The following is a 19,653-nucleotide window of genomic DNA, read 5'->3' as shown; positions in this document are numbered from 1 at the left end:
GGCAAGCAACAGTTTTCTTTCCTGAATCACCTGAAACAATTTCCAGTTCTACATGATATATCTTAAAACTTCCAGGCCAGGAGCTATCTCCCTGATCCAGCACATGCACATTCATGACATGAGTCTTTTCAAGCCTAAAAAAAATGATAAAAATGTACCTAATCAGTTCAGAACCTTGTTCACTCAGAAGGAAACATATCCAGTGGCAAATCTTGACAGAAAATAAACATAAAATCCATTTTAAATATGGGGGACCTGCAAATACTTAAACTCAGGATAAGCATGGAAAATCTTCTTTATAAAGCCAGAACTGGGCTTTACTTTTCTATTTAGTGGATTTTTAGTAAGATGAGCACTGTAGTGCTGCAAACCACAACACACTGTCTGAGGAGGGAGAGAAATCAAACAGCATTAATCTTACAGTTGCATTTCAGACAATGTAAAGCTTGTAAGTAAACTTGAAGAAACTCAGTCATTCTGTGCATTCATTTCATGAGTCAACCTGTGTGTTCCTGCCTGACTCTCAGCTATGTCAAGTGAGGCAGCAATATTTCCAAATCATTAAATCATCTGCAAGTGCTTTCCTCCTCCATCAAGCATTCCTAAGCCTTTCTCTCTCCACAAAAGCAAAGACAAGATTATTTCCTCTCCAAACACAGCCCACTCAGCTACAGCTGCCATGTCTGCAGCAGCCAGACCACGCACCCCTTCAGCAGGAACGGTTTTTCTTAGGTCAAGTGGAACACATGCCTAATAAAAAATTCTGAATTGCTCGTATGAATTAATAAACAAGCCTTCTGTGCTGTTTTGTACGTACAATAACAGTTTTCAGATACGACAGCACAGCTACAGATGCTCTGCTACTTGACCTGCAATGTAGCAGCGGAGTTTTGATTTACCAGCCCCAGCAGCCTCGGCAGGAGGAAGAATCCAGCAGCAGCTTCTGATGGTTCCCACTGATGGTGGGATTTTGACCTCTCCACAGGCAATGGCAAGACACTGTGTGGATCAGGATTTCACTCACTACATGTTCATCTTCCTCTGCTGTGAGATATGCTTGGCTATATCCTACTAATACCATTTTCTTGTTCTTTGACATGAGCTTACAGTGCTACCTTAAAATACCAGACACAAAAACCATGATGAAGATTGTCCTAAGCAAAACCTAAGTGATAACAAGGAGCATTGTGAGTCTTGTGAGGGATTAAATTAATTTATCCCAGCTGTGACAAAAACAATGCAAAGCTTTTCCTGCCACCTTAAAATATTGAGAGAGCAGGTTTTAGAAACACCAGGCAAATTAATTTCTGAAATAAATCAAACTGTTTCTAAAATAAGTGTTCATCCTGTCTTGATGTGCAAATAGAATCATACCATGACTTTATCTTTTCTTCATCAAGCATGACTTTATACAGTAAGTTAAATATTCAATCACAGAATTGCAGGACACACCAAACTCACATTCTCTCACTTTTCTTGAATTATGACAATACACATCATAAATGAGCAATAAGGCCATGTAATATTCCATGGCCTGTAGAAATGCTAATAGAACATGCTAAAGGAGGTTTCTAACTACTTTGATTCACCTACTCAAATTCCTAGTATACCTCTAAATGTAGACTCAATAGTGAACTTACTGATCAGTTTAACTCTCCTGAGCTTAAACGTTTGTGGAATCCTTTTAGACTCCAAATACTTTTCCACCAAAAATTTCCTCTTGCTGATCGTTCTGTTTCACAATTTTGTTTCATAACAATATTTACATTTTTTGGATTTTTGGCTTTTGTTACATACACTTAATTTTGAGAACACAATGTCCCCCTCTGAAGTCAACTGTTGTGCTTTGGATCTGCCCAGATTTAAATCTCCAATGTCATTCCTCACGGTCTTACACTATTCCTGTAAAACAACTGCTCCTTCAGTGGGGAATTAAACCTTCCTCTAATAACCAGGAAACAAAATACTAAGTACCTAATACTAATAGCTAAGTCTTTTCTTTTTCCAACAACTTTTTATTTACAACAGATTAGGACAAAATTACCACAACTGTTGTGCTTCCAAGAGATACCTCATTTTTAATTTGAGGAATGTACCTTACTAAGTTGGCTGACCTTAACAACTCTGTGGGTACAAAATGTCCTTAAACTTTGTTAGTCTCTCTGACAATTATTTCTTTCATTAATTATGTTTAGTGGTCAGCATAGCCTGGACATGACTGTGCAACATTGTCCAAGCTCCTTAACCAGTGACCCTCACAATTTAATCACCACTACAGGGTGTTAAAGAGACATTGGTGAAAGATGCTGGGTATCTCTGACTGTGCTGATGTTACTGCAAATAAACAACAAGGCAAGATCACCATTAGCTCACATGCTGTAGGAAGCCAAGCCATTACCAGATTTTGACAACAGAAAATGGAAAATGGTCACTTTGCTGAATCATTTCTGCTGTTCCCAAACTGTGTTTATAAGACACTGGGATAGGGCAGTCTAATGTCACTTTTATCCGCAGAAATATTTTTTGGCAGTAACTAGACACTATTTGTGAGACAGACCTGGAAGAGACTCAAGGAAAGAGGTTTCACAGTTGTATTGTGAGAACTATTCTCACTCAAGATTCCCCTGTTGTGTTTTGAATGAAGTCTCAAAGGCAGCAAAACTGTCGTGAAACTTTTTCCCTTTATTCCTTTTGTTGTTTTTGATGAGCTGATTTTGCATTTAACTTATTCTGTGTTGCTTGATTGTTTATTAGGGTGAAAAATCTCCAGGTTATTTCAGGATACAAAAACACATGAACCACCCCAGTTTCAGCCAGGGTGGTCCTGACAGAAGCCCGAGATCAATTCCACCTACAGAACAGTCTGTTCTTAAGCACTGACAGAGGACAGATATTTGGGCAGGTCCCATCCATGCTTCCATCTGTGCCTTTGTGATCAGCCTCATGTGTCCATGGCATGAGGGACAGAAGGACACTCTTTATTCTGCATTAACACGTGGACAGCACCTTGATCTCTGAGACAGCTTTCAGGAGTCACCCATATTGTGCTGGCAATTAAAGAATTTGAAGCTCCTAATTCTAAGGTATCCCTAGGAAACTGAGAGTTACACATGAACAACACCTGTGTTTTTGTGCCACTGCAGTGCAGAAATACTTCTCTATCACATTTATACATGCAATTAATGAAGCCATGGTAAAGACACACAAAACTTACGTAGTCATGAAAGGCTTTTGCTTCGCTCGAGTGTTCACATGTTTCTCGTCTTTCTGGAGCTGCACAGTAGAGATCCCAGAACACACTGCAAGGGAGAGGTTACAGGCATAGTGAGAGTGTCACTGTGATGCTCATGTGCATTTTATGGCAAACACACACCCCACATGGATGTTCCTATACAGAAACATCACTTTCTCTCCAAAGAATGGGAACACTCCCCTCTAAGGAAGAATTTAGATTTGTAAATCATCTGCGAGGAACCAAGCCCTGCCATCTGATCTCTGAGGCAAGCAGGGCTGTACTCCTTGAACACCACTGCACTACAGACCAAGAATCTGGTGTAATATATATGAATACAACAGGTATTACTGTGCATTTAATCTTATCCCTCCAGCAATTGTTCAAACAACTTCCACAAAGCATGGGAAAGAATGAATTCATAACAATATTGAAAAGAGAGAAAGTGGAGAGAAAACTGGGAAGCCTTCCATGGTCAAGGTTCCTGGAATCATAGAACAATTTGGACTGGAAGGATTTTAGAGCCCATCCAGTCTCCACCATCCGAGGTTACTCTGAGCCCTGTCCAGCCTGGCCTTGGACACTTCCAGGGACAGGGCAGCCACAGCTTCTGTGGACAATGTCCAGTCCTGTGCTTAAACCAAAGCTCCCTGAGGATCTGGTGCCTGGGCAAGCACAAAAAATGCATGTTCTTAGGTCATAAAGAATAAAAGGAAGGGAATTATGGCACAAAATCCCATTGGTCTTCCCCCACAAACTCCTTCAACTATAGTTACATACCAATCAGTTCTACCACAAAGTTTCTGGAATTAAACTGTGCCTATGCTAGAAGAACTTAACAGTATATTTGATAATAAAATTTATTGGAGTTTCATAGCAGTTTTTTACTGGTTTAGACTTAATCCTCTATAACTTAATCCAGCACCATAATAGGGATTTATGGACAATTTGAGCACTCTGCTGCAGACAATCAAAATTAAGGATAATGCAGACATTAGAGACAAAAGGGACATGCTCTTGCCAGGCTTCCATCACACAGCAAGAGCTGTGAAAGAATGGTCAAAGAAGGACACCCCACTTCTCATGCAGCTGTGCAAATCACTTGGGTTCAAATGGCACCATTTCAAAACCTGTGAATTATTGCACTCCTGACAGCTGAGCATATTCTCTGCACTTCTGCATTTCTTCAAACACAAACTTGTTGGATATACTAAAATAATGGACAAATACCACGGCTACACAGCAGTGCCTATGAGCACTCATCTCCCCTGGGGAATTCTACACACACAGCAATGGACTGCAGACTGAGCAAGCTCACATCTACACAGAGTCTGTGCATTTACTGTGTTTTCTTTCCAAATGCAAGTATTTATGATATGCAGAATGACCCCTCAGCTGCAAAACGTGCTGGAAGGTGGTGAAGAAGGAAAGCCAGGCCACCTCCTTTCTTATCAACGTGCTATGCACTATTTCTGTTTCTCTGTATCCAATATCCAGTATCTTTTCCTATCATTTGATTTTCTGTACCTAATTTTCTGTTATTTTATTCCTTAACAAGAGAATGCTTCTTAATCCTGATCCTCTCATTCTTTTTACAGTGTTCACCCGAATTTCTTGCCTCCAGCAGCTGGAACTGCACATCAATGTATTCTAAGAAAATCAGAGGAGAAGAAAAGTGGTACTTACCACCACCAGGAATGCAAGAATCCTGGGGGCTCCCCCAGTGTGATGTTTTTTTCCCATCTTATCTAAAACAAAATGATAAAAACAGAGGTGTACATTCTTGTGATCATCGTGACTAAAAAGCATTACATAATTCAGATAGAAAAAGAATGAGGAAGTGAAGATTCTAGAGTTATGAGACACTTTATGGTCATCAATTTGAATGCTCTTTTTACTTACTTTTCTATATCTATTGATATAGCTGATACTTTAAATTAGCTCCTCTGATGCTAGGGAAGCATAGTTTAGAATTTTATTCTTTGTTGTTTTTTTTTTAATTCGGAATACATGGTGAACTATTTTAAGGTCAAAAATGCATGATTAAAAAAGTGATTATTAAGTACCCTTAAAACCTGAAATCTTTTCCCATTTGCACAGGACTGATGCTGTGGATTCAGCAGGTGGCACTCTTCCCCCCGCAGCCAGGGCCAGCAGTGTTTTATAATCCTCAAGGAGGCTTCAGTCACAGGTAATGTGGCAAAAGCGAGGCAGCACCACTGCCATAACCCAGCTCCCACCACCCAGGGAAAATGTACAGCTGCTCTGGGGCTTGCTCTCCTGTGCTGGCAAGCTCTCCCCAACACCTGTACTGCCTTCCCACCAAGGAAACTGGTCTGTTTGAGGCTGTTTTCAAAGGAAATGCAGTTTAAGAACTCTCAGCTCCTGAATTCAAACTTTTGTTATTGATCAGGGAACCCATCAGACAACACCAATCACAGCAACAGCATCTGTTTCTCTGCAAAACTTCCCAAATGTTGTACCTTAAGGATAATCACACAACCACCTTTTCAATGCCAGCTGGTAGTCTGTTCTTAACTCCAAAATTAAATAGTTTGGGCTATCACAAAGCCCACACAACACTGCCCAGAAGAATGTCTCATGTTAGAACTTGGTGGATCTTTGGTGCACACTTTGCATTGTGTGCACTGCAAACTCCTCCAGTTACAATGACACACAGCACAATTTCCTGTCCAACTCTCTTAGAAAAGGAGTTGTTAAAAGCACAAACCATATTCTTCTCTAGAGACAGAAGCAATGGCAGACAAGAAGAGGGTTATTTTAATTAAATGCTTAAACAGCCTTAATATGAAAGAAATTTAAAGTGACAGATCCATATACAAATATGAAAAAATAGATAAAAGCATAATATTAAAGGTGTTCATACTGCCAGGGTCCTTCCTACTCCTGGCATTTTTCAAAGGGACTTAAGATTCTCCACTCACACTTGATTTTCACATCCAATTCTTAGGAAATTCAAACACATACAGGTTCTGTCAATAGCAGAATATATAGCTCATATGCCTAAAAATGTTGTTTGGACTTACCTGAAAATCCATATAGAAAATCTCAAACATGAAGAAACCTAATGCAATTTTGATATATTGTATGAGTACAACTATTCAAAAATAATTATGCTATTTTAAATTGTCTGTAAAAGACAACATTGAGCCACTATCACTTGAGTTGGTAAAGCTGGCAGAACGAAAACCAACATGCCTCACACAGTAGCTAATACACAAAAAAACGTATTTCAGGAAGTTCCTGAAGTGCTTAAGTGCCTAAAGTTCCTTAAGTGCTGGCAAGAAAAAGTGATGAACATTTGAAAGCCAAAGCCACTACAAAGGTACTACATACTCTTCACATATACTTCTCTGAAGCACAGCTGCTCCTCATGCACCCTGGGAATGTCTTGGAAATATTTGTATTAATTATCAGGAACACACATTACCTCTGAGAAGGTTCAAAGTCACGTAATGAAGAGATGCATTGTACAACCAGAATGAAAAAGGGGCTCCTAAAGCAGAAATATCATTTGCTTAGCAGTAAAAATTATGTCTGTGAAGAACACCCACATTATGTTTGAGCAGTGATTGTTTTCTTCAAAGCAGGGCCTGGTGAGGAAATTACCCAGTGCAAGTCTTTTGTGGGTCCTGGGACATCATCTCATCTTGAGAGACTGACTGGGAGGAGGAGACTGAAGGGAATGTGGAAGTTTGGGACTCTTTGAAAGGATTTTTGTTTCATTTTGTTTTAAATATCTGTCCTTGTGTCTAACACAGCAGATGCAGTCTGATCAATGGGACTTATGAAGAATTATTATTTATAGGAAAAAAAAATCTTCATTGTCAAGTGTACTGGTTAAGCTCATAGCCAGGGAATGATTAACTGGGAAATGCCCACCAGCCAGGTCCAGCCAGGCTAATGGAATTATCCAAGGCTGGAATCTGATTTCCAGGACAGAAAATACATGGGGATAAGGATCAGCTCTTCAAGGGAAGCATACAAAAGTCAAACTAGACACAAAGCATGACACAAACACGGGGATGCTCAGGACAACCATCCCTAAGTTACAGAGCATCACAGTGGATTCGTGGATATCCAAATTCTATTTTCCTTTAATAAGGTTCCATTCCACTGAGTCACAGTCAGTCCCTGGCAAATCTGAGAGAGGGCTCTTAACCTTTAGACACCACTGGCTGCCCTACAGCTCAGACAACCTGTGTGTGCTCTTCTTTTAAGCCCCAACACTTAGTTTTAGAGTTAATCTCAACTTTAAAACGAAACCCACCCAAACTGAAGAGCATCCAGCCCAGCAGCCACAAAACCATTCACAAGAACTGTCAGCACACTCACCCTCCTGCACTGCTAATTAGTGAGGGAAATAAACTCACAGCTCATACCTCACACCCACTCTGTGCACTACTAATTGTCCCTGACCTGTGTTACTGTCTCTTGAGGAGTACAAGTCTTACTTTTGAAGATTTGATATATCCTTATGTTTCAGTGTTCAGACCTGAGAGCTCCTCTGTAACTCAAGACTGAATTAGTTCTAAAAGCTGAGTTTCAAGACACCGTATTTAATGTTTTCAGGAAATCCAGATGTCATACCAGCTATGCTTCTGCCAACTGTTCATTTTGCAAAAACATCATAAAAACAGAGTGAGCAAAATTTACCTTGTGCAATGCATTATTTACAAAAGACAGCTGCTTTGGAAAAGCCAAGATGATACTCTACATTATTTTCTCTTATTTTTCCAATGTTTTACCACAGAGGAAAAACAATTGTCAAAAACATGCTTTATTATAAATGTAAACTGATCCTACTACAATTCCACCCTTTTTCCTTATCTGTGCTTTGTCAGTTTTGTGTGAACATCACAAACAATCCTCTGGATTTTCATTTTCCCCTCTTCCATCTCCAAAATGTCATCACCAGCATAATTTAATTGGCTTTTGGAGGAGGATCAGTTAAAGCAGCAAATTTTCCTAGGACAATATCTTGCCTATTTTTTCCAAACTTCTGATCACTATTTCTATTATTACTACTACTACTACGCTATTGTTATTATTATTAGTTATTGTTATTGTTGTTGTTGTTGTTATCTTGTATGCTCTTGTCAAAGATTAAAAACAATAATAAACCCAGAAGACTTTAATGTGTTCAGCATCCATTTGTATCCTAGGGCAAAAGTAAAATGCTGATGAGACACAATTTACTTCAACCTTCATAAGATGCATACAAAGTCTTTGAAAAGACTAAAAAAACCCAAAACTACTGTGTAAAGGTAAAAATTCCATTAGCAGTTGAAAGTGTTTAAAAAAGCAGGACCTAAGTGGTTGTGGCCATCATTGATTCAAGAGATGAAAAGAAGTGAAGTGGTTAAAAGCATGGTGAGAGCACAGAGAGATCAGCAGTGCTTCAGAGAAGGAGAACTGATAGTGCATGACAGTGGGATGTAAAATACATTTAGAAGGGCCCATCATTCACAATTGGAGATATCAATAGTAAGTTAAAAGGTCATCAAAACTGAGTACCATTCAAGTGTTCTCCAGCATGCCCACTTATTAGAGAAAATAAATTAATCTTCTCCAGTGTAGAATGGGGATTACAAACCACAGCAAAAATAGTCACACAAGATCATGTAAAATGACATGGCAAACTGGCTTCTGGAGGATGAGGAACAGTGGATTGAGGCAAACTGATACCCAAGGTCCTCACTGCTCTTATTCTAGACCAAATCATATTTATTTCACTTGCAGGCCCTTGGATGTCATGTAAAAAACTCACCTCTGATAAAAATGTCTGGGCTGATTTCTGTGCTCCTACATGGAGCAGATATTCATATACGTACAGAGCTAATCTGAAAAATAAACAGAAAGGACAATATTTAGCATTGTGCATTTGTTTGCTCCTCTTCTTCAGAAATAAAGGATTATCACAAGTTTGAGATATGCCCCACTGCCTTCCACAAACCACAATGTACTGAACATGCCAAATCTATTACCACTACCAGAATTTTTCAACTAGACATGCAGGTCTATCTGACCAGAGGCGTTTAACAGTCATTAATTAAAACATTATTAAACCCCCAAATTACTTAATGTCAACATTTTTAATATTTGGACAAGTGCCTAGTGGGCCAACAAGTGACCCAGTGCTGCTCTGAGTGAGCATGCTTACTGTAAATACAATATATTCATACAGCGTCACTGATTGCTTTTCCAGGTCAACTTTTTTAGCATGTGGAATGTGTCAAGCTGTTAGCACACTTGAAAAATAGCCCTGTGGTTTTTCCAAAACACATGGAAACTTCAGGCTGCATCAGGAGAAGCAATGGCAGCCTAAATCCACGGCTGAACAATCACAGCTCTGCAGCGAAGGAAAAACAGATCCTGAAATTCATCCAGACCTGGGCTCTGGTGGCAGCAGAGCTACAAATGACTGCCACAGCTCCAGATGACTCCCCAGAGCCTCCTGTTTGTCTGCAAGCCTCCAGAGTGTCCAGAAGGAAAATGAGGAGAAGGAGAAGAAGGAGGAAGGAGGAAGGAGAAAGGAGAAAGGAGAAAGGAGAAAGGAAAGGAGAAAGGAGAAAGGAGAAAGGAGAAAGGAGAAAGGAGAAAGGAGAAGGGGAAGGGGAAGGGGAAGGGGAAGGGGAAGGGGAAGGGGAAGGAGAAGGAGAAGGAGAAGGAGAAGGAGAAGGAGAAGGAGAAGGAGAAGGAGAAGGAGAAGGAGAAGGAGAAGGAGAAGGAGAAGGAGAAGGAGAAGGAGAAGGAGAAGGAGAAGGAGGAGGAGGAGAAGGAGGAGAAGGAGGAGAAAGGAGAAAGGAGAAAGGAGAAAGGAGAAGGGGAAGGGGAAGGGGAAGGGGAAGGGGAAGGGGAAGGGGAAGGGGAAGGGGAAGGGGAAGGGGAAGGGGAAGGGGAAGGGGAAGGGGAAGGAGAAGGAGAAGGAGAAGGAGAAGGAGAAGGAGAAGGAGAAGGAGAAGGAGAAGGAGAAGGAGGAGGAGGAGGAGGAGGAGGAGGAGAAAGGAGAAAGGAGAAAGGAGAAAGGAGAAAGGAGGAAGGAGAAGGAGAAGGAGAAGGAGAAGGAGAAGGAGAAGGAGAAGGAGAAGGAGAAGGAGAAGGAGAAGGAGAAGGAGAAGGAGAAGGAGAAGGAGAAGGAGAAGGAGAAGGAGAAGGAGAAGGAGAAGGAGAAGGAGAAGGAGAAGGAGAAGGAGAAGGAGAAGGAGAAGGAGAAGGAGAAGGAGAAGGAGGAGAAGAAGGAGAAGAAGGAGGAGGAGAAGGAGGAGAAGGAGGAGAAGGAGGAGAAGGAGGAGAAGGAGAAGGAGGAGAATGTCTTTTATATTTGCTACCTGCACTATTTCTAAAAAGTTAAAAGTATTTGAATGCACGTAGTGATACACAGCTATTCTTACTTGAAATAATCTCCCTATTAATTTTCAAAAACTTGTAGACAGCTACACAAAGAAGAGAGGGAGAGGATCTGTCTTGCTCTTCAAAACCCTATGCCATGTTCTCAGTGATCACTGTCATCAAGGCTCTGCTGGAGCAATAATTATTGCAGTGACCTATCAAGTGTGAAATTTTAAAATCTCAGAGAGACCTTCCCCAAAAATGGTTTTCACTACTTGTTTGTATTTTGTACATGCAACACACACACATATTACTTTACTCTCTGTCCAACTTCAAAAGCAAAGATGTACTTTTTTTCTCAAATTAAATATATATAATTCAAACATGTGACTAGTTTTAGTTTGAACTCTAAGTACTGCGGAGAGAGAGGATCTCTTAAGAGTTGACTTAATTCTTCCCAGTTCAACTACCGTGCAAATTTTAAGCAATAAATGTTGTAGACTAAATCTAAGACAGATGTAAGAGACAGAGAAGAAACGCTTTTCTGCCACAGCCCATACATCCTGAATAGCCAGTAATGCTTTAAAGCACCTCATTTGTCTTATGAGAGTCCCTTTTTTGTTCTTATCCAAACATGAAGCCTGCAGTCCAGATAAAAGGGTTTGTGTGATCACATCCTTCCTGCCCCGTGAAGGAAGGGGGAGCAGCACAAACCCCGGGTTTGCTGTGGGGGGTTACAGCACTCCCACACTGACTGAAAGCTTTGGCAGACAGGGCACCTTGATGCCCACACTGACAGCACAAGGCCTTAATGCCCAGAGAGGTTTGTGCCTCCTCTCAGGACTCTGGGGTGCCTCCAGAGTGCTCCGGCACAGCCCAACATCCCTGCCTGTCCCCACTGTCTCTGCTCCAAAAACACAAGGCATTTCAACACTGCCACAAGACAAGCCTAAAACTTTTGACCTAAAGACACAGAATCTGCTAATTAAGCACGATGCTACCTGTTAACATCTCCAGCTCTGTGTAAATGCTGTTACCTCTTGGGCTAAACAAACCAGCAGCACAATGAAATGGTGTTTAATGAGCGCGTGGAGCGTAAATGTGGCAGAATTCAGTAGAAGGCTTTAGGCTTCCAGGTTGATCCAGCTGGGGTAAACCCCAGACTGCCAAGGGTTGGGACAGGAGAGCTGGGACCACCTCCCACCAACAGATGTGGGACAGGAGCACAGCACAGAATAACCCCATGGGGTCTTACTAGGTCTGTATGGCTGCCCCAGCCCTCGTTATTGTGCTCTCAGGAAGCCTTCACAGAATGCAACGATGTTATGGGTTCATTCGGAAACAAATGCATTCACCGCAGAGATCAAAAGAGAGATACTGAGGTTTCACTGTGTCACAAGGAAGGATCAGTGGGAAACTGCAACAACTGATGCTCTGGGGAAAGACAGCAGAGACGCCGAAAAAGGTGCATCACTGTGTAACAAGGAGGAATACCAAAATTACAAACTGTAACGACAGGCGAGGAACAGAAAAGACAAAACCAAGCTACAGTTCAAGTCTGTACAACTTAAAAAGTATTAGTGAGGTGGTCTTCAACACCAAAAGACTTGGGTTTGAAGTGACATTTTAAAAAGACAGTTTTTACTCATTAAACTGGTGTGAGAAACCGTGCAGAAGAAGCAAGCAGACATATGTTGAATCTTCACATTTGCATACTTGTTGACATCCCATGAGTAATGTGAGGAAAAAATATTTCCAATCAATTTATGACAATGCTGCAGAAATTTCTGTTAAAGACATGACACAGGCCAGAGCTCCCCCCTCCCTGCCAAGACAATTAGAGCACACATTCATCTGTACCCTGATGATACATTCACTCCATTAACAAACAAAAAAGGTTACTGTCTGACTCATGTTGCTAACCTGGTGCACTTTGCCTGAAGTTCCTGCTCTAATTGGACAAGGCATTCCTACATCCCACAAGCAGCTACTGAGTTCCACAGAAAAGAACCATTTAAGTGGTTCGAGTCAAGCATTTATCAGAATACTACCAGGAAATAAACAGTAATTCCTCTAACTGTGCCGTGGAAATTACATTCCTACATTTTAAAGATGGGGAGATGCAATTAGCCTAATGAGAACCTACAACTCAAGCCTTGCAGCACTGTTTCCATTGACGGAAACATGGTGAACTCACCCAATTCCAAACCAAAAGACTAAGACTGCACATCACACAAGTGTTCCCACCACTTCCTCCGTCACCAAGAGCCATTATGCTGCTAACATCTGATGCTGGATGTAAAAAAATAAAGTATCTATAATGGGAATGTTCCAGATCTGAGCATCACCAAGATACATTTATAGCATTTTTAGATTGTTAACACATAATTTTTTGAAAACTCTTCCTGTATGGAGTTTAGCATATGGCACACCATCCATTTAACTTTTGGTGGGTTCAAAACAGTAATTAAAGAACTAGAAAATCAATATCCATACATAATTGTAAGTCTGAGTGAAGCAGCTGAGCAAGAATGAAAAGCAACTTCATAGAAGAGAACTTAAATGTTACTCTCCATGTTTCAGAAGACCTCATGTATTCCCAAATTACTACTCTGTTCAGAGAAATAGCTTTTCTTTTGTTTTCAAGAATGTTTATAGACTTCAGTTCAAATCTATATTTCATTTCAGTTCCTAGGAATCTCACTCATCTCACATTCAAATTACAAATCCCATTCTCTAAAACAAGACCAAGTAGCACTGAATCTTAGCACATGTTTTAAATGGAGTTTTTCTGAACAAATTTTCTTGACTCCACTAATTCAGTACTCTAAAACCTGTTCTGAAGCTCCTGAAGGCAAGCTGCTTTTACCAAATTTCAACGAACACCGGTAATCGATCCTTCTAAGGAAGTTTATTTAATATGCCAAACCATGCTTTCTGGCCTATTTGGTCATACTGACAGTAATTTTTTGCTCCTTCTCTCCCCCTCTTTTTAGCATATTTATATATAAAATCTTTTTCTACTCATCTCTCCTGAGACTTATGTGATTCAGTCTGCTGTGTACCACCCACCTGAGAGAGGACTGAGAGGGCTGGACAAGAGACCAGATAAGCCATGGCTTTGGATCAAAGTCAAGCACTGCCTGAGAAGTCCATGAAACCTTTTCCCTGTGCTTAGGCAGCTCCATGATGAGCCTTGAGGCTGCAGGGATTTCCCTGCACACCCCAGCACAAGCAGCAGCCCCAGGGTCACCTGCACATCCCACACACCAGTGAGATTTTGGGCGGTTCAGCCCGAGCCAGCAGGCTGCCCTTGCCAAGAGGCTCCACTTAGGCCACTCTACTGCTCCCTCTCACAGCTCAAGAATGATCAGTGTCACTGTGAGTGCCCTGTGTCCCATCAGCAGCCTGAGTGGTGCTCTTAGGAACACCCAGGTATTGAATGGAACACAAGCACTGGTAGAAGAAACATTTCTGGGGTAGAACCTCGATGTTTTCCTGGCACTGGAGTGTCCTGAGAGCTCCTGCACTGCCTTGCAAACACATTTGCCAGTGTCAAATGTGATCAACATGATTCACACACAGCTATTCCTCCCTCCCTCTGCACATAGCAGAAAACACTTTCTTTGCATTCATCCAAGCAACACCCAGTGCTGTGAGGAACGGGGGCCTGGTGGTGCTTCCCAAAAAAAGCTGATCCTCTCTGCCAGCAGGCAGACTCACCTCTGGTCTCTTTTCCACTTGACCCCCTACAAGATGTCCCAAAAACCGGCCTGAAGTGAGGCCACCCTCCCCTTGGTTACTGCTCTGACAGCACAATAAACAACAGCAGGGTTTTTCAGTTCACCCACATACCTGCAGCTTGCTTTTGTGTATCTATGTCCTCATTTCACACACTTTTGCTACTTGAACTCCTGCAGACTTCAAACACTGGCACAGCCATTACCAGCCACGTGTTAAGTTGAGCACCAGTGTGTAACTAAACACTGAATAGATATTTGCTATGCACTGATCTTTTGGGAAAGATCAGAGATGTGTGCTGTGGCAGTGTCTGCAGTCTCCCCCACAAGCACATAATTGCATGGTTTTACATATTTTCATCAGCTAAGGACGGCTTGGTTTGTGCTGTCACACTGCAGCCTTCCCCACATTGCTTTTATCAGACTCTGGCTGAACTTCATATTCGTTTTTTGTCTCCGGTCTCAGCTCATAGAAATTACTACAGAGCCAAATTACTGAAGAATCAAAACACTATTCTGAAGGCTCCAACTTGACTAAGATAATTTCCATTGATTTCCAAATACCTCATCAAAAGGCAAGTTTCCTTGATGACCTCCAGAATTTCAAATTAAAACCCTGTCATTTTTACACCTATGTTTTGCATATATATTCCTCACAATTTCCAGTAGTTTCACAGGCTTCCTAGTCCAGGGTTAGGAAAAAAAGTAATACATTTTATTGAATTGATTTTTAAAGTCTCTAAGTAATTTGGCTTAACCCATATAAACTACACAACTTACTATAATTAAAAAATATTCCTAATGGCAGTTAAAAAATAGTTACCTGACAAAATGCATTTTAAAGTATAAGCTGAGACTATAATAAAAATACTTGAGGTTCCACCTCTTTGTGATAGTAAAGGTGGTAACCTTGGTCTTCCCTGCTGCTTTCAAGGGGATAGTAATGGGTTTTTACATGTTATTTTGTCCCTGGTATAAAATTTCCTGTATTTAATGAGTTTAATGCTATGACCTGGCAGTAAGCAAAGGCAGCAGCACAGACCTGGCACGGAGAGAATCACAATCAGAGAGCAAAGCAGAGACACAGTCCTAACCAAAATGCAAACTTGAAAGCCTTAAAATCACAGAATTACTCATTGATATATGACATCTTAAAATATTACAGCTGTTCCTGAAGCAGCTGCTTGCTCTGAGTAGAAAAAAAATGTCTACAGCATCCCTTAGAGAAGACTGAGGAAGAGGAGGGAGCAGGAATGCACAGAGCAGCTCCCCAAGGACGAACTGGATCAGCACTGGACATGCAGTGCCCACCAGCCTCACTGAGCAAGCAGCACCTAATTTGATTTTCATTCATACAAAGAAATAGTGTTTCTGAGCATCTGGCTCCTACAAGGACATGGTTTTGCTAGTAGCCTTCCCAGCCCTTCTCAGAGAATGCACATTTAATATCCTGTCCAAAGAACCCCAGGATATTTAGGGCTGGACTGCTGGTCTCCCTTGTGTCATCACTGATGTTGGGCAAAAGCATTTATTCCTCCTTTACAGCAGATCCTGGTAAAACCCAGATGCAGATGTTAAAGGCAGACTGTGCCATTCCCCCTACTCACTGCATGCTCCAGTTATGTGTTCAGACTCTGCAAAATGCAAAATCTGCACTGAGAGCTTGGTAGGATGCCCTGAAGAGACAGTAACGAGTCACCTCATGAATTTTATGGGAATCATATGGGATGGTGACACACAAGATGAAATTCCCTGAGTATCTACCTAAAAAGTAATGGTGGAAAGTAATTTGTATGACTTATTATGAAGCAATAAAATTTTCTTCTGGAAAGATTAAGTTCTGAAATTATAAGAGCGAAGGTATCAGACCTCAGAAGTCAAAGACATTCAGGGAACTGGTGGAGAGACTTTCTTCAGAAAACATACAACCTGGAGAAAAGAAGTGCAAGACAAGCATCAGGTGCCTTAGGCTAAATTAAAAAAACTGATGGCAAAGACCACTGGAAGACAAATAGGAAATAGTAAGAGGTTACTCTGTCTGCATCCAAAAATTCATTAGTGATCCAAGAAAAGACTGCAACGGCAATGAAGAAAGTAAAGTCATGTAACAATATTAACACCATTCAAGTATTTGCATCAGTAGATGACAACTGAGCCTCTCCCTGGAAGCATTAAGTTTCCCCCCTAAAACAGGGAGCTGCAATGCTGCTCCTGGGAACAAACCTCCTCCCATGGCTTTGAGACTGCCACCTGTGCTGGGTGGCAAGTTCTGCACTGGGGACTGAGGTGGAGGAACTCAAGGCATTTCCCTACAAAACAAAAGCAAAACAGCAGCCACCCCAGCCAGCAGAAGCTCTCTGTGTGTGAGGGCAAGCACCCCTGTGGAGGTTCTCAGCACACCTGAACTGGATGTGCAATGCTTGAAGCACAGATTTCTCCTCAAATCATTGTGGTCTGCACCCCCAGGAGAGCTGCACACAGCCTGCTCTGGCCAGACCCACACCTGCCTGCAGAGCTCCCACACATCTGGCTGGGCTGTCACCTGCTCACCCCCCACCCCCACATCTGGCTGGGCTGTCACCTGCTGAGCTCCCACACATCTGGCTGGGCTCTCACCTGCTCACCCCCCACCCCCACATCTGGCTGGGCTGTCACCTGCTGAGCTCCCACACATCTGGCTGGGCTGTCACCTGCTCACCCCCCACCCCCACATCTGGCTGGGCTCTCACCTGCAGAGCTCCCACACATCTGGCTGGGCTCTCACCTGCTCACCCTCCACCCCCACATCTGGCTGGGCTGTCACCTGCTCACCCCCCACCCCCACATCTGGCTGGGCTCTCACCTGCAGAGCTCCCACACATCTGGCTGGGCTCTCACCTGCTCACCCTCCACCTCCACATCTGGCTGGGCTGTCACCTGCTCAACCCCCACCCCCACATCTGGCTGGGCTCTCACCTGCTGAGCTCCCACACATCTGGCTGGGCTGTCACCTGCTCACCCCCTACCCCCACATCTGGCTGGGCTCTCACCTGCTGAGCTCCCACACATCTGGCTGGGCTGTCACCTGCTCACCCCCTACCCCCACATCTGGCTGGGCTCTCACCTGCTGAGCTCCCACACATCTGGCTGGGCTGTCACCTGCTCAACTCCCACTCCACACATCTGGCTGGGCTGTCACCTGCTGAGCTCCCACACATCTGGCCACCCTGCTCCAGGGATTTACACTCGTGCCCACCCCTGGCTGACAGAGGGAGCTGGAGGGAGTCTCTTGCTGCTCCCTCAGACTGGACCACGGCCCAGAAGGATAAGCCAAGACCCCCAATTACTCAATGTTTCCACTCAGCAACATCTCCAGATAAACTGGAGCACACAACCTGAGCTACAGCTCACACATGATGACTTTGCTGAGCCTCCTGTCCTCGCAGACTGCCCAGGGGATGGTTTAATACCCAAATATGTATATTTTACAACTTTACAGATAGTTTTCTTAGACTCTGAACTGGAAGTTACCAGAAACACCTTCCTTCTGAAATGCAGGTCATAAAAAAGACATAGTGGTTTTCTACAACCTCCCACAATCTTTTTATAAAAAGAATACTTTCCAAACAAAGAATCCCAGCAACAAGAGGAAGGTATTTCAAAATCAGGCTCACAAAGAGTTTATCCACATATTAAAAACCCCCAAACTTTAAAAAACCTCAGCAATAATAAAACCTTGCAGTAATGAGTTTCTACTACCAAATGTTTGACTAACAGTCTAGAAAAATTGAATGCTAGCTGTCCAAATTGCTACCACTGGCTAGTGCTTGAAAGGAAGAAACCAGACACAAGAGAAAATAGATGGGAAGTATTTGATTCTTCACTGACAGCTGATGTTTGGTAGAAGAACTGACACAGAGGTTTTTTATGAAACATTGAAAAGAGGCAAAACATTTGTCACACAGTCTCTGGCTGTGCACTTATTCTAAATCAAAATTTAAATGGCATAAGCATGCAAAAGACTCCAGTTCTACCATGTGCAGGACCCAATTCAGACTAGTAGTTCTGCTCTTAGTAGTTACAAATGCATTTCTGTACATGACATACTCAGTTCAAAAAAGGGTTGCCTTACACTTGGTTTATAGGGGAAAATATAAAATTCTTTATTTTCTTAAGTATGTATTACTAGAATACTCTAATCCAAACTGAATTCAGTTATTAAGTTAACTTCATGGATAACTTCACAGGCAGGCAGGACAAGAAATGCAGGATATAAGTCAATGTCATGTTGCCAAAATGCAATTTCTGCAGCAGGTAGACAGGAAAATAGGAGATTTCAACAAGGCATGGACAGGTTTTACGATGACAGAAGTTGGCACAAAAAAGTATAAATAAGCATATAAATAAATAGATGATGTTAAAAAAAAAAGGGGGGGGGGGGGCAGAATAAAAATGAGAGGGAGGAAAAAAAAGGAAAAATAATTCCAGATGGGCTCTTCACAGCCAGACAATTTAAGGTCCTAGAAGTGTACACTTCAGTAAACTGATGTGCCCCAACACTACAATCCAGATAATGCACCTGACTGAGCCAATACTTGACCACAGCCACTGAACAACAATTGCAAGCACCAAAACCCCTGGGGATCACCATCCGTGCCACGCCAGGCATAGCAAGGAAGTACCTAAAACTCTCAGCTTGTGATCAAAAGGAAAAAGATAGTGAAGATGTCTTAATGGAGTCTAAGGTTTACAGATTAAAAAGTTCTTGCTCCATGCAAGAACTTAAGTTTTTCTAAGGAGAGTTTCAGAAAATATTTTCTAATATGTCATGAGTGATGAACATTTCATGCAAAAATCCTCTGTAATAATAGTGCAAAAATAATATACCTTCAAAATGAACTCAAAAATGTTTTATTGAATATAAACACCGGTTTGCTTTTTGTTCATGTGCAAACTCCTGCCTGAGCACAATTTTTCATTTCTTCTCAGTGACATTTTAAAGAATTCGGAATGAACGGGGGGAAAAAAAAAAAAACCAAACCCACAACTTCCATGTGTTTTTCACTTCTCAGTTAAATATGAATAGAATATTAAGATTCAGCAAATACTTGTATTTAGGATGCTGTTTACACACCACCTGAAATTGACTTGAGATATTTATGTGGTATTAAAGAGATTCTGCTCTTAAGCCACAAAGTACACACACAGAATACCAGATTCATGGAATGGTTTGGGTTGGAAGAGACCTTAAAACTCATCCCGTCCCTCCCCTGCTATGGGCAGGGACACCTTCCACTGCCCCAGGTTGCTCAAAGCCCTGTCCAGCCTGGCCTTGGACACTCCCCAGCA

The 19,653-nt window shown here is 42.0% G+C and overlaps 1 protein-coding gene across 2 annotated transcripts in view; it reads right to left on the bottom strand.

Annotated features, from left to right (window-relative positions):
• SSBP2 (single stranded DNA binding protein 2) overlaps positions 1-19,653 on the bottom strand; it is a 137,630-nt gene that overhangs the window by 94,605 nt on the left and 23,372 nt on the right. For both annotated transcript variants that reach the window (XM_059837097.1, XM_059837098.1), the window contains exons 2-4: positions 9,024-9,096; positions 4,919-4,980; positions 3,215-3,299 (exon numbers count right to left, since the gene is read on the bottom strand). In XM_059837097.1, the coding sequence (XP_059693080.1) occupies positions 3,215-3,299; positions 4,919-4,980; positions 9,024-9,096 (220 nt within the window). The remainder of the gene's footprint in view (positions 1-3,214; positions 3,300-4,918; positions 4,981-9,023; positions 9,097-19,653) is intronic.

The sequence above is a fragment of the Haemorhous mexicanus genome, chromosome Z (genome assembly GCF_027477595.1).
Source record: "Haemorhous mexicanus isolate bHaeMex1 chromosome Z, bHaeMex1.pri, whole genome shotgun sequence".
Lineage (NCBI taxonomy): Eukaryota > Metazoa > Chordata > Aves > Passeriformes > Fringillidae > Haemorhous > Haemorhous mexicanus.
This window is presented reverse-complemented; position numbering and strand designations above follow the sequence as displayed.